The 15,789-nt window shown below is 36.6% G+C and overlaps 1 protein-coding gene across 8 annotated transcripts in view; it reads left to right on the top strand.

Moving 5' to 3' along the window:
- Window positions 1–15,789, top strand: part of DOCK7 (dedicator of cytokinesis 7) — a 211,059-nt gene that overhangs the window by 94,269 nt on the left and 101,001 nt on the right. For 6 of the 8 annotated variants that reach the window (XR_003434290.1, XR_003434289.1, XM_027113944.1 and 3 more), the window contains 4 exons: window positions 1,610–1,748; window positions 2,762–2,863; window positions 10,897–10,983; window positions 15,183–15,414. Coding sequence is in view for 6 of the 8 variants with exons in the window: in XM_027113944.1 (XP_026969745.1) it covers window positions 1,610–1,748; window positions 2,762–2,863; window positions 10,897–10,983; window positions 15,183–15,414 (560 nt within the window). In the remaining 2 variants the exon portion in view is untranslated. Of the gene's footprint in view, window positions 1–1,609; window positions 1,749–2,761; window positions 2,864–10,896; window positions 10,984–13,129; window positions 13,180–15,182; window positions 15,415–15,789 lie in introns of those variants that run through there. The other 2 variants (XM_027113948.1, XM_027113949.1) reach the window with 2 other exon arrangements.

The following is a 15,789-nucleotide window of genomic DNA, read 5'->3' as shown; positions in this document are numbered from 1 at the left end:
TTTATAGCATAGCTATTGATATATGTGTGTCTTACTTATATTTCTACTGAATTATATATTTTTGAGGGTTATTTTTCTTATGTTCATCTTTAAAACCACCACAAAAGTAACACAGTGCTTAGCCTAATGGTGGGTAATTAAAAATACTTGTTGATGAATAACTCGTAGATGTTTAATTTTCCATAAGAGCCTTTACATAATATGATTTCAGGAAAGAAATGAACTAAAGCACTAGAAGCCAGAAAAGATATTTATAAAGAAGGTTGTATTTTCTAAAAGTATCTCAGTTTGTGGCTAGGTCTTTATTTTGTTGCTCTTAGCGTTAGTAGAATTAAAATGATACAGTCTAACATTACTAGTAAATTCAACTTTCTCATAACTCAGTGGTGATTAGTGAGATCAGTAATAAGATCTATATAGCATCTTTTATTCACCAAAGTCATCAAATTCTCAGATGGCTAGCATTAGCTACCTTTCTTACGGGTATTAAAAGCCTTATGCCACTTAATTTTTCTGTGATCAGATCTACACCTGTTAGCATTTTTGAGGCTTATTTGAGATGGAAGAATATTTGACATATTTAGCATCAGAGAAAAATCCCTAACTGGTGGGATGGGCTTCACTTTAAAGGTAGTTGGAACTATATGGTTTGGCTGTATTTTTATTGAATACAACAGAGAGATACTAACTGAATATGGAAGATGGGGATGCTAAGGTTCTATCCCTTTTAGGTCTATATCATAAATAGCAGCCATGCTATCTTATAAAAATGCTCTTAGGGCCCACTCTCAATGAATATTGAGATGCAAGTGCCATTGGTTTGATCAAATATGATATTTGTTGTATTCCTTAGTAGCTGGGAGCCCTTCTAAAGGGTGGGGCACATTGCAATTTGTGGGGATTCCCTGATTTTTTTCTTTTCTTTTTTCTCTTTTCCTTGTCCTTTTTTTTTTTTTTTTTTTGTAAAGCTGTCAGTCAATACGCAACTGTCCATGTTTAGGTAACATTTATTTCTTTAGCAATGGAATGATAGATATAAGACATTGCATAGAGAGCCCATCTTGATACCAAGTTGTCTAAAGATTCCTTTTTTCTTTCTTTCTTTCTTATTTTTTTTTAACAAAAGGATAATACAATTTAGTCTTACTATGAAGCTGTACTCCTATAACAGAAAAATGTTTTTCTATGGTATGGTTATAAGATATACACTTATAAAAGCTCATTATTTTTTTTCTATGTAATATGTATCCAAATTGGTTTATAAATATAGAAAGCCTTGCCCTAGTCTCTTCTCTTATACAGTTTCCAATCTAATGAAGATTTCAGCATCAAGGTGGTGATTATTAATGAATTTTTAAATAGTAGGATTACTCAACCCATTAATAAAAATGGGATGAGAAATTTCAGAAACAGTGGCAGCTCCCTCATCTGGAAGTAGGGGTTAGTTACTTGACTTAAGAGCTTGGAAATAAAAATATTTTGGACTAGAAGAAAAATTAAGCATGAATCCTGAAATTAATTTTAAAATTACTCAGACATACAAATGCAATAACTGTTTATTTTGAACACATTACTGACTATTGATGTTTTGTTTTGTTTTTGTATGAAGGTCTCCTGATTTTCATGAAGAAATCAAGGTTAAACTCCCTGCTACTTTAACTGACCATCATCACTTGCTTTTTACTTTTTATCATGTTAGTTGTCAACAAAAACAAAATACTCCTCTTGAAACTCCTGTTGGATACACGGTAAGTATATTTTGTTAAATATTTAGCCCTTTGATCTTAAATATAATTAACAATATTTAAGATAATTGGTGTTCATTATTATTTGAGTATTCCTTATCTGTTTCCCCATGTTCGTTAGGAAGGGTCATCATAACAAGAAAATTCTCAATATAGTTAACCAGTGTCATTAATTAACTAACTAACATGTGTAAACACTTAGGTGTTGGTCCTGATTACTGTATATTTACCCAACAGTACTGTGTAAATGTAACAGTTTTAAGCGTTCTTCGGAAGAAAATGGTTTGAACGTAAAATGATTAAAAGAGATGTAAATGTAGCAGTTTTAAGCGTTCTTCGGAAGAAAATGGTTTGAACGTAAAATGATTAAAAGAGACCCTTGGCAATTAAAACCCTTTTTAATTGTCTTAATTAAAGCAATTAAAATGCCTGAGTATTTTTTGAAAATCATTACTATTGAATCACAAAAGTAAACCTAAGATGAATACATCAGAGTGTGCTACCACAATTTTGTCAGAAAGGCATGCCTTCACCCAGAAGAGAAAAACTAACATTTGATACATATCTTTTGTCTTCAGCTTATGACATGAATTTTTGCTAAATGTAAGAAAATAAGTTTATGTCATACTTCTTAGTTTTGTTTCCAACATTCTTATCTAATCAAATCTTTCTTTCCCTATTTACATTGACACTATTACCCCAGTTTAAAATTGATTCACTTTGTGGCCTTTTCTACTTTCTATTACCAACTTTCCCTTGGATAATGAGGACCTGCTATAGATTTAAGTATTGCATAGTTAGCTGGTAATGTTTTGGGGATCCTCCTTAAATATTGTTGGGGAAACTTCTTTAGAGGAATTATGAAAACCTATTATTATTACCTGATAATTAAATCCCCTTGGTGTTTAGTGATGTGAAACGAATTTGGCTCATACCAAGTTCTTAAAACAGATTTTCCAAGTAATTACTTTTATAACAAACATTTAAATTAATATTGTTTCCTTTTTATTTAAAAGTGGATACCGATGCTTCAGAATGGACGATTAAAGACTGGGCAGTTTTGCCTACCGGTCTCACTGGAAAAACCGCCACAGGCTTATTCTGTACTGTCTCCTGAGGTCAGTTTCTCTCACATTGAAATTCTCCAGTTTGAATGAAATGGGCTTTTCATTACAAAGATAGTTTTCTCAAACTTGCTGTTTCTTCTCTCTCTAAGTATGTATATAGTGAAGTAATAATATTATTTTCCAAGGGACATTAGCAGCTTTGATGATGACATATGTGACTTGAAAGAAACAAAAACATTGGGAAAATCTCAATCAAGAATCAGTAGCCACTGTTCAAAAACCAAAGTGCCTTTTGAGAGAACAGTTACATGATGATTACCAATGTCTCTTAATGCTTTGACTACAATTGTTTGTAACCATTAATCTGAAATGTGTCTTGTGAATGTTCTCCTGGTGGCATTTATTTTTCATTATAGAACTTTAAAAGTTTTCACAAATAAATTTATATTGTTTTTAATTAAAAAAAAAAGGCAATGTAAGGCTACTGCTCTGACCTCGTTTCTCACCATTCTCTGTCATTCTGCCCTGACTATATAGCACAGCGCCTTTGTTGTTCCTCATACATGAAGAGCACATTCCCATCTCAGGCTGTTTGTACTTTCCTTTGCTGGCAATGCTCTATCACAAGACCTGCTTCTTATTTAATTCAGATATCCACTCAAATATCCCCTCTTCAGAGAAGTCATCTATAATTACTTTGTTTTAAGTAGCAGCCTCCATCGCTTTTTATCCCTTTGCTTATCCTCATAATACTTATCACTGGGACTTCCCTGGCAGTCCAGTGGTTAAGACTCGGCACTTCCACTGCAGGGGCTTGGGTTTGATCCCTGGTCAGGACCTAAGATCCCACATGCCGTGGGGTGCAGCCAAAAAAAAAAAAACTTACCACTGACTTTATAGTTCATATATCTTTGTTTATCTGTTTATTGTCTACAGAGTATAAGCTCCATGAGGTTAAGGACTTTGTCTTTCTTATGCATTGCTGTATCTACCAGTGCTTAGAATAGTGCTTGGCTCATAGTAGACAGTTAATGAATATTTATTAAATGAATGAATAAAGACCGTAGGAAAGAAATAGGACAGAAACCCCCCAAACCCCAAATCTTTCATTCAGTTTTCCAGGAACATATCTTTTCAGTAAAATAAATTAGTCTTCTGTCAGGGGTAGCATCGTATTTCAAAAGGATATATATATATATATATATTTTTTTTTTTTTTTGCGGTACGCGGGCCTCTCACTGTTGTGGCCTCTCCCGTTGCGGAGCACAGGCTCCGGACGCGCAGGCTCAGCGGCCATGGCTCACGGGCCCAGCCGCTCTGCGGCATGTGGGATCTTCCTGGACCGGGGCACGAACCCGTGTCCCCTGCATCGGCAGGTGGACTCTCAACCACTGCGCCACCAGGGAAGCCCCCAAAAGGAAATATTTTAAAAGAAAATATAATTTTATGGAAGTTATAGATTTGTTCTTAATTGATTTGCAGATTCAAGGTCACCTTTCTAAAGGGGGAGGCTGATGGTTTTCTTCTAGCTACAACATGTATGTTCATATATAAAGAATATGGTGATAATTTGGATTTGACTATAGATACATAGTATGGCTGATTGATATGTGAGATTAAACTACCTGATTAAGTGCTTAAACTTTTGTATATTTTAATTACTATATTAAAAGAACAGTATATATTCTTAGCATCATTATTATATTTTGTTTTTATTTTTTTTTGCGGTACGCGGGCCTCTCACTGTTGCGGCCTCCCCCGTTGCGGAGCACAGGCTCCGGATGCGCAGGCTTAGCCGCTCCGTGGCATGTGGGATCCTCCCGGACCGGGGCACGAACCCGTGTCCCCTGCATCAGCAGGCAGACTCTCAACCACTGCGCCACCAGGGAAGCCCCATTATTATATTTAAAGCATAGTATATATTAATTTTAGTGCTTAATTTAAAGCAAGTGAGAGATAAATACTTAAATATTTGACTTTTATAGGTCATTGCTTAATGCAATTTTGTATTCACTTTCCTGGTTGAGGTTGAGCTGTCTTTGATTCAGAAAGTCAGAGAACTTCTGATATGTGTTAACTTCAACAGTTCTTTGGACCTTAGAATATGAAGCTTGCCATATAATCACACTTAGGTACTGAGAAACTAATTTCTGTAACTAGTGAACTATTGCTTTATTATATTTCACTCAGTGGTAATTTTCAGTGATAAATGGATCATTTTCTTCTTAAAACTGGGTAAAAAGGAAGGTGAACCTTTGTTGGCTTTGTTTCACCACATTTTCTTGGTTTTCTGGTGTTTCCCCCTTAAGTTTTCATGTTCTTTTCACTCTGAACCTGTAAGCGCTCTTCCCAGGCAGGATCACTGACTGCAGTTCTGTGAACAGTACTCTCAGAGTGGTGTAGTATGTAACTTACAAGAGGACCAAGATGCTCCTGACTCCTACTGCTAGTTGATGAATCTTAAATCTGCATCTCTGCTCACTCATTTCTTGCCAGTTATTTGTCTGGTAAATTAAAAAGCCTAGTGATGTCTTTGCCAGGATGTTCTGTAGATATCTCAGACATAAAATGTCCCAAACTGGACTCATTCTTGTTGAATACTGTTGGAACTTTATGGTGAGAGGCAAACCTTGGCCCCCCAATATGCCTCAACAGAGTGATTCTAGTGAATTTATCTCAGTTCCGTGTCATCAGCGTTTCAGGATTAGTGTTTATTGGGCTCCAGGAAGCAGATTCATGCTTACAAGATTCATACAAGATTGACATATAGACTAGCATGGCAGTTTATCATCTCTATTTGCATAGGTATGCAAAGATCAGCATATAGGATATTTTTGAATTTAACAGTGGTTACACCTGAGGATAGTTATACTTTTCAATTTTTTGTTATTTTATTTAATAATATAATACACACTCATGAATCCACCACCCAATCCAAGAGCTAGAACACTGACAATAGTTTACATCACTTATGTGCTCCTCCCTTACTCCATACTCTTCTTCCTTCTAACTACAAAAAGCTAGGCTTTAAAAAAAATTGTGGTAAAATATACGTAAAATTTACCACTTTAACTATTTTTAAGTGTACAGTTCTGTGGTATTAAGTACATTCACATTGTTTTGAAAACTAGCCTCTTAAAACTACTTTTTTTTATTTCCAGCAAGAGCAAAAGTTTATTAAAAAGTTTATCTTCTTGGGCTTCCCTGGTGGTGCAGTGGTTGAGAGTCCGCCTGCCGATTCAGGGGACACGGGTTTGTGCCCCGGTCTGGGAAGATCCCACATGCCGCAGAGCGGCTGGGCCCGTGAGCCATGGCCGCTGAGCCTGTGCGTCCAGAGCCTGTGCTCCGCAATGGGAGAGGCCACAACAGTGAGAGGCCTGCGTACCACAAAAAAAAAAAAAAAAAAAAAAAATGTATCTTCTTTAGAAATTTAACCAGAATATTCCATTCTGATTAATGGAGAATTTAGTGTATTACAAACATCAAAATATTAGGGGCAAATCAACACCTACCAAAATGTCTGGAATGGTGAATGGCCAGATGTGTTTGGAGGTTTCATGTACTGAACTTAAAAAAAAAAAAAATCTTCTGAGTTGGTTATACACCTGTATTTCCAATCATTTCTGGGAAGGTGGGGGCAGGGGGGTAAGCCAGGAATCAGATTTTGAGAATAAGAAACGTGGAGCTGCAAAGAGAGATGTTAACAAGCAAAGAAGTAAAATATTAGGGAGAAAAAAATGATTTAAAAAAAGTACTACAGAGTTGGGGTAAAATAAAACTGAGTATAAATGGTCTGTATGGTAAGGAAAAGAATTCCTTGGTGATCTCAGCCTATGTGGGTCAGAAATAAAGTGGGTGAGAGGCCATTTATTTTTTTGACTGAGATACCCTCAGACCATTTTTCTGTAAGGTTTTTTTCCCATAGAATCTTTTATTTTTTAAATTTAATTTTATTATTTTTTTATACAGCAGGTTCTTATTGGTTATCTATTTTATACATATTAATGTATATATGTCAATCCCAATCTCCCAATCTCAATCACCTCCCACCCCCACCCCCCCGGTAAAACTACTTTTTTTTCAAAAATAAATTTATTTATTTATTTTTGGCTGTGCTGGGTCTTTGTTGCTGCGTGCAGGCTTTCTCTAGTTGCGGAGAGAGGAGGCTGCTCCTTCGTTGCAGTGCGCACGCTTCTCATTGTGGTGGCTTCTCTTGTTGTGAAGCATGGGCTCTAGGCGCGTGGACTTCTGTAGTTGTGGCACACGGGCTCAGTAGTTGTGGCTCATGGGCTCTAGAGCACAGACTTAGCAGTTGTGGCGCACCGGCTTAGTTGCTCCGCGGCATGTGAGATCTTCCAAGACCAGGGCTTGAACCCGTGTCCCCTGCATTGGCAGGCGGATTTTTAACCACTGCACCACCAGGGAAATCTCTAAAACTACTTTTTAATTGAGGTATATATGTGCCTAAAGAATACATTGTTTACTTTGCTTATTTTATGAATTTAATGAAAAGGTTATGCTATAAATAATCCTCTGAGACTTGCTTTTTTCATTCAGCATTATATTACTAAGATTTAGTGTTTATTATCAAAATAAAATGTTCCTTCGGAATTTCATTGTACTTAGAATATAATCTAGATCTTTTTTCCTGCGACCTACAGGAAATCTCTGAAAGACCTGGGCTCTTCCACTTCTACAGCATCATCTTCTACTACCACCACACCCCTTGTTCCGTACTTACAGCTTCTTCCAAATTTTTTCCAGCCTCTCAGTCTTTGAATTTTGTCTTTCTTCTTCCTGATCTCCTCATGGCTGGAGTCTTTTCATTATATTTATTTCATTATATATTTCAAATAGCACTTCCTCAGAGGGGCTTTCCCTCACTCCATGAATTTTCAACCCTTCCTTCCTCCACACTGCTAATACAGTCTATCATTTTTAATCCATTTTTATTTACTAAATACTTATCACTATCTGAAATTCTTATTTTCTTTTTTTCTACAAGAAATGGGTAGTAAGCTCCCTGAGAGCAGATGTTATGTTTATCATGAAACCCTAGTACCTAGAAAATTGTGTAGAGACGTCAGTAAATATTTGTTGTATGAATTTAAAGAAGAAAATTACAGGATTATTGGTATTAGCAAAAAGTAAAAAATGGAAATTACCTGGATGTCTACCAAGGGTTTGTTTAATTAAATTTTTGTACAGCCATACAATGATACAGTAGTTAAGAGGAGTGATATAGATTTAAATATCCCAATGGGACATTTGTAATAAAAATATAAAAACAAACAAATAATGTCTTGACAACCAAACTCAATATGTAGATATATCAGCAACTGGGTGGAAATTGTTTGGAAAATATATACCAAATTTAGCTCTCAAAGGGGTGTGGGATTATGAAAGTTTTTTTGTTGTTGATTTTTTTTCTAATCTCATATACCTTTGAAAGGCAGTATAACATAATATCCAAAGTTTCACTCCCAGCTCCCACTGACCTCAGGTGAGTTTCTTATTCTGCTGTGGACTAAATTGTTCTAACCCCCAATGTGATAGAATTTGGAGATGGGGCCTTTGGGAGGTAATTAGGTTAAATGAGGTCATGAGGATGGGCCCTCATGCTGGGATTAGTGCTCTGTAAGAAGAGACACCAGAGAGCTTGCTCTCTTGGCTGTGTGAGGACATAGTGAAAGGTGGTCATCTGCAAGCTAGGAAGGGGTTCTCACCAGAAACTAACCATGGTGCGCCTTGATATTGGACTTTTCTAGTCTTCAGACCGTGAGAAAATAAATTTCTGTTATTTAAGCCACCCAGTATATGACATTTTGTTGTGGCAAACCGAGCTGATTAAGATAGTCTCTCTGCCTGAATTTTCTTATCTGTAAATTGAGGAGAATAATTAATGCCTACAATAATTGGGTTATGTTGATGACTGAATGATTAATCGTACGTAGAACATTTAGAATGGTACCAGGCACATGAAAAGTGCTAAAGAAGTGTCTGCTACTATTATGCCATTCCTATTGCCACACTATTTGTTAGAATATTTTAAGAGAGTAGTTCTTACTTTAGCATGCATCAAAATCACCTGGAGTGTTTGTAGTAACACCAGTTGTTTAACCTTACTCCCAGAGTTACTGATGAGGTAGGTCTGGGCTGGGGCTTGATTATTTACATTTCTTCAAGTGCCCAGAAGATATTGATGCTGCAGACTGTTTTTAAAGAAGTATGTGTTCACATTTTATTTGGATGTCCTTTTTTTAAAGCTGAAAATGAGTGTTTTGGGTTGAAAGAGCTAGTACTCTTTCGTGTGCTGAGTAGTTTCAATTTACTCCACCAGCGTTTGTTTCTTTTTTAAAGTTTCAATACCTGTATTATTTGCCTCAGTAAAGATATTGAATTTCTTACCTACTTAGTATTGAATTTTGTAATAGGAAACTTCCTTTATTTGGTTTTATTTTCTTCATATAATAACAATATAAAACCATGGGAAAGAAATCCTATCTTCCTATATATGTATATGTATATATTGTTGTTTGTTTGTTTTGTTTTGTTTTGCTGAGACTTTCTATTTTTGTCATTTGTTTCAAGGATGTTTGTAATTGCTTGTGGAGCTTTTTTTTTCCCCTGATGGCTGTTTTAAACTCTTTGTCAGATCTGTCCAGTATCTAAATATTGATGTCTGTTGATTGTCTTTTCTCATTTAAGTTGACATTTTTCTGGTTCTTGGTATGACGTGTGATTTTTTGTTATATCCTGAACATTTTGGGTATTATGTTATGACTCTAGATCTTACATAAGTCTTGTGTTTTTAGCAGTAGGGGGAGGTCCTGTTGCCAGGTGGAGGTAAAGATTCACATTCCCCACTCCGCGTTGGGTTGGGGGTGGCTTATTATAGGGTGGAGGTAGGATTTCGGGCCTCAGTTGACACCTCCCTGGCTGTGAGGGTGAGGGGGAAACTTGTTACTTTTCCCTGATTGGCCTCCACTAACCCCACAATTAGTGGAGGTACTTTTTATCACTGGACTGGGACCAGTTCCCATCTCTGTCTTCTCTGATACCAGACAGTATTTGTGAGGGTGGGTTAGGGATTGAGGAACTTCATTATAGCCAGCTGAGGGTGGACACCTAGGCCCCTCACTCAGCCTGTGGAGGTGGAATGGGGCTGTGATTCGTTTCCTTGTGTTTGGCCAGATTAGGGCAATTGTTGCATTTGACTAGAGGGAGCAGGCTTTTCCTGGAGTTTTGGGTTTTTTTTGTCTGTTTCTTTTGGCAATTCTGGGTTGCCAGCTTCTCTAGCAACTAGCCCAGGGTACATGAGGCAAAACTAAAACCCAGGAAACACTGCCTTATAGTTCCTTGTATCCTGAGGTCCCTAGCCCGTCTGCATCCTTCTCTCCCCTTTCAGTCTTTATGTTTATTTTCTGTATCATGTTCAGGGTTTCTAGCTGTACTCAGCAGGAAGAATAGAGAGAACTGATGTACTCCCTTTTAAAAATAATTTTTGTGATATGATTTTAATTAACACTGCTAGCAATTTATATCAGAAAAAAATGTTTTCTAATCCTTAAAACAATAGACTTCCTTTGCTTATGAATATTTTAAAGCCCAATTAAAACATAATAGAAGTGTTTAAAATAAAGAAAATAGGATACTGTTAAGCCATTAAGATATTGTAGATGTGAAGTTATTGGCATGAAAAGAGATTCACAATGTAATAGGTGAAAAACAGGTTTCAATATAATATGTTTGATATATCACCTATGTAAGGGTGTATTTAAAAATACATATGCATAAGGGAAGATCTGGAATGATATAAAGGTATATGTTTCTGGGAAGATAGAATTTTGAGTGTATATTTTCTGCCTTTTGCTCCTTGAGCCTTTTACTTCTCTTGTAGGAAACATATTGATTTTTCTAATAAGAACAAAATATAAATTCTACATTTATTTGTAGTGCATAAAATATATTTCCACAGTATTTTTTCTCATTGAGATATTGTAATTTTTTTTCATAATTCACATTTGTTTCAGAATTCATAATCAAGTTAAGCATCTGTGGTCATTGTATTCAATATCTTATAGGTTCCTCTGCCTGGCATGAAATGGGTAGATAATCACAAAGGTGTTTTTAATGTTGAAGTTGTTGCTGTTTCATCTATCCATACACAGGTAAGTGAGTTTTAATAATTTTTGTGATCAAATTTCACTTAAATGAATTGAACATTTTGTCTAGAACTTAAATCAGTTTTGTCTGCTATAAGATTTATGAGACTATATATCAGTTAAAAATGTATAGGTTTGGAAGTTACTTTTTAAAGGAATCAATAAAATATCATTTAATGTGAACAAAAGCAAATATTTTGCTTTTCAAAATGTTATTGACTTCATTTTGAAAATTCAGTGATTTTTTGTCTAAGTTTCTAGAACATAGCAGAATAATTAGAGTTGAAAAACCATCATCCAGCTCATTTTACTTCTCATAGACTTAGATATTTCAAATGGAAAGGGTTCTTAGGGATCACCATATTTTTCACTATATTTCTGGAATGTGCCAAGCTCTTTTCAAAGCCTTTGTATTTACTCTTTCTTTAGCCGGAATGCTTTTCCTTCTCACATTCATTTGACTTCTCTTCATTAAGGCTTCTCCTTACCTCAGAGAAGCCTTTGCTGGTGACTCTTAGACATAGCAGCTCCATCACTCTGTATCGTCTTACCCTGCACTCCTTACTGCTTCTTATTTTCGCTTGCGTGCTCTTGCATTTTTGCTTTCTCTCACTGTGTGTGTGTGTGTGTGTATACATATAAAGGCATTCATATCCTTTGTTTATTGGTTCTTTCCCCCATTAGACTGTAAACTCTGTGAGGTCAGGGACGTTGTTACCTGTGAAGGAAAGAGCCTGCCCTTAAAGTACCTTACAGTGAAATAGGGGGAAGTGCAAAAATAATTATAATAAAACTAGTATTATGTTAGGTATATGAACTAAATCCTTTCAAGTACAGAGAGAGAGTTGTTTGTTTTGCTGGGAACTGAGTTGCATTGGTGAGTAGGCATTTACCATACAGAGAGAGGGTAGACAATGCAATTGGTAAAAAGCAAGTGCAAAGAGGCAGTAATCTGCCGAAGGAAGGGTAACTAATCTGGTGTGACTGCAGTTTAAAGTATGTGGGAAATCATGGTATATGAGCATAGAAGACCAGGCTGGTAAAAGATTATGAAGGACCTTGAATGCCACAGAATTTAGGGTGTGTGGTGATTTCTAACGTAAATAGTAAGTGTGAGAGAAGTAAATTTGGGAGCATACTAAGGGAGATAAATTATGGGGCTATAATGAGTTTATTTTTGAGTTTGAAGTGCCTGGGCACTTCAGATGAAGATGTCCTATAGGCAGTTGTAATTAATTAGGAGTTTAGGATTGGGGGTAACAGAATAAATGTGATAGCTGAAACTGTACTAGTGAATGTGATTTTCCAGGGAGAAAATGTAGAGTGAGAAGAGGCGGGTGTTCAAAATAGAATATGTGGGTTCTCCAACTTGAAAAGGCAAGGGGTGGTATGCAGGGGTTTCCAAGGCCACCTTTAAGTTCTGTTATTTTCTAGCAGAACTCACAGGACTTAGCATATAGTCATATTCACAGCTGTGATTTATTTTAGTGAAAGATATAAAGAAAAATAAAGTAAGGGGAAAGAGGTCAAGTCTAGATGAAATAGGACACAGGCTTCCAAGAGTTTTCTCCTACGGAGTCATAGAGGATAAGTTGAAACAGCATATGTGAAATGTTGTCTACCAGGGAAGCTCAGTTCCCAGAGTTTTTACCATAGGCTTGTCTCGTAGACACCCTCTGCCTAACACATACCAAAATCCTAGATTTGCAAAAGGAAAGCAGGTATTAAGCATAAACCATATTGTTTGCACAAACAGTTTAGGTATAGTGAGCAATCGCCTATCAGTGGGAACCCTCCTGAAATCCAAGTTCCCAGATGCCAGCCAAGGACCAACCTTGTAAGCAGGCCTTTGAAATGTCTTAAGCTTGCTATGTTAACTCTTTTCTGCACAGTGAGGTAGGGAAAGTAAAAAGACAGGGTGCTCTATATCACGTTTTAAAACAATAGCAAAGGACTTCCCTGGTGGCGCAGTGGTTAAGAATCCTCCTGCCAATGCAGGAAACATGGGTTTGATCCCTGGTCCGGGAAGATCCCACATGCCGTGGAGCATCTAAGCCCGTGCGCCACAACTACTGAGCCTGCACTCTAGAGCCCATGAGCCACAACTACTGAGCCCGTGTGCTGCAACTGCTGAAGCCCATGTGCCCTACAGCCTGTGCGCCACAGCTACTGAGCCCACGTGCCGCAACTACTGAAGCCCACATGCTCTAGGGCCTGCGTGCCGCAACTACTGAGCCCATGTGCTGCAAATACCGAAGCCTGCATGCCTAGAGCCCGTGCTCTGTAACAGGAGAAGCCACCGCAGTGAGAAGCCCGTGCACTGCAACCAAGAGTGGCCCCCGCTCACTGCAACTAGAGAAAGCCCACGCGCAGCAACGGAGACCCAACGCAGCCAAGAAAAAAACAAACAAACAAACAGCAAAAAGGTAGTATATACATTTTATTTAGCAGTATGCAGGTAGATCCTAGTAAAATAATGCTCCAGTGGAGTTTTTACTTTTCTGTTGTTAGATATGCTTATGTTTCCTATAGACCTTATTCTTCTGATAATGAGAAGGTTGACATTATAGTATACTGTTTAAATATATTCCTTCCCTTAATAAAATTATTCTTAATATCACATGATATCTTCTTAAGTATATAAATACATTATTTTTCAATGTATTTTTGAATCCTGTAATCATTGTTAGTGTTTTCTTTTTCTAGTGTTGGTAATATATTTGTGTTTTACTCCTGACTTTATTTTTATGGAGGCAGGTAGATACATGTATTGTCTTAATGTAACAAGGAAGGATTTGGGGCAAAATATTTCATAGAGATGATTTAGAATCTATAGAATGTAGAGGAAGAATAGAGTGGAAGTGTCTAGTGTGTAGCCCTCTGACATTCACAGTCCTCTGACTGAAACTCAAAAGCTTATAAAATTTTACAACTCTGTAATATAATTTTATCATGTGTTATAATCTTTTTTAAAGGATCAACTGAAGACAATAAATGTTTTTTATGATGTTTTGTACTTTGCTTGTAGGTGCTTTGAAATTTACTGGATATATAGTTAGAATTCAATAGAATTATTTTTATTCATTTAAAACATATAAAATTAGAACAGTATTAAAATTATAAATGTGAAGTTGTTTAGCATTACTGCCTTTTCTTAAAGTTTATTTTCATTGTTAACTAAGTAAAAGTCTTCCCAGAGTTTCAGTAGCCTTTTTCTCACATCCATTGGTCACAACTCAGTCATCTGTAGGTATAAAGGAGGCTCAAAGAGCAGGCACATTACTGCTTTAAATAAGATTGTGGTTCTATCAGTGTAGAAGGAGGTTAAATAATAGCAGTTAGGATTTAGTCAGGAGATAGAAACTGCCAGTAATTTGAGTGGAGAAAATCTGCAAATAAATAATTGTTAACTAAGTTAAAGGTGATTCACTACTAAATGGGTTAAAAGAGAATTCTGATTGTAACAAAGATAGCAGTTGCAGAAAGTGGTAAGGGAGGAAGGAACCTAGAAACCTAGAGCAAGATCTTGAAGGATGTCAGTCAGACCTCTGAGGAGAGGACACCGCTGCTACAGGAACACAGTGCCTGCCATGCTGTAGTATTGAGGAAGCTTGGTAGAGAGCTCCTGCTGTGGAACTGTGAGAGCCACCACTGCTGCCCATGTCCCTCACCTCTGAGCCACAGCATGCACGTCTACTCGCTGCCATTAGGAAAGCAAACAGGAGGAAGAAGATTCCCTTCTAACTCCTCAAGCCTAGCAGACTGTTTCCCATACCCTCTGTTGTCAGAGCCTATCACAAGCCAGCTGACAAAGGACAAATATAGTTTGAAGAGTCTAGCTCCAGAATTGCAAAATGTGGAAAAGATGGTGGGTTTGGATGGAGCTAAGAGGTAATAAATTAATAATGGGCTCAGGTAGGTTACTAACACACTCGCCATAATAATTGAGCTCTAAAACAATAAGGCAGACTCACACTGGAAAAAGAAATCCTAATATCAACAGTTTTTTTGAGTAATCAATAGTATTTGAAGTGGCTACTTTACAATAATAGCTGAGAATAGATGTATTTAATTGGAAACAATGTTTGTATATACGAATATGTACTTTTTTGTATTATCAATTAATATGAGATATCAGTGGTCCATAGTTTGTGGAATGTATGAAGTTATAATTGTTTAGTGCCTCTGTTCATTCTTTGTTTTAGGATCCTTATCTTGATAAGTTTTTTGCTCTGGTGAATGCTCTGGATGAACACATGTTCCCAGTCCGAATTGGAGACATGCGAATCATGGAAAATAACTTAGAAAATGAATTGAAGAGCAGTATTGCAGCATTGAATTCATCTCAGTTGGAACCAGTGGTCCGATTTCTTTATCTTCTGCTTGATAAACTGATACTTTTAGTTGTTAGACCTCCTGTCATTGCTGGCCAAATAGGTAATTTACCTATGTTGGGGGAATCATGAAATTTATCATTCAACATTTCTAACTTTTACAGAAACAGACTCATGATTCCTTTTTGCCATCTCTATAAGGACTGTGTTTGACTTTGTGGGGCGTTGTTACTTACTTGTTTCTAATGCTGGAAAATAACTTTCTTTTGTTTCTATAAAATGTGCCATATAGACTTTTACTCAAATTATGAAAACAAATTTATTTATTCACTCACCAAATATTTATTAAGCACTTAATATGTACCATACAGTGATAGGCACTGACAAAGGCATGGTTTCTGATTTTAAGGATCTCTTAGACTAGTTAAGAAAACATGCAACTGATAAATCATATTGTGTTTTACATGACTTATAATCT

This window comes from Aethalodelphis obliquidens, unplaced genomic scaffold (genome assembly GCF_003676395.1).
Source record: "Aethalodelphis obliquidens isolate GAN/ISIS:26980383/991018 unplaced genomic scaffold, ASM367639v1 scaffold13, whole genome shotgun sequence".
Lineage (NCBI taxonomy): Eukaryota > Metazoa > Chordata > Mammalia > Artiodactyla > Delphinidae > Aethalodelphis > Aethalodelphis obliquidens.
The sequence above is the reverse complement of the archived record's forward strand: the minus strand, read 5'-3'. Positions and strand labels throughout refer to the sequence as shown.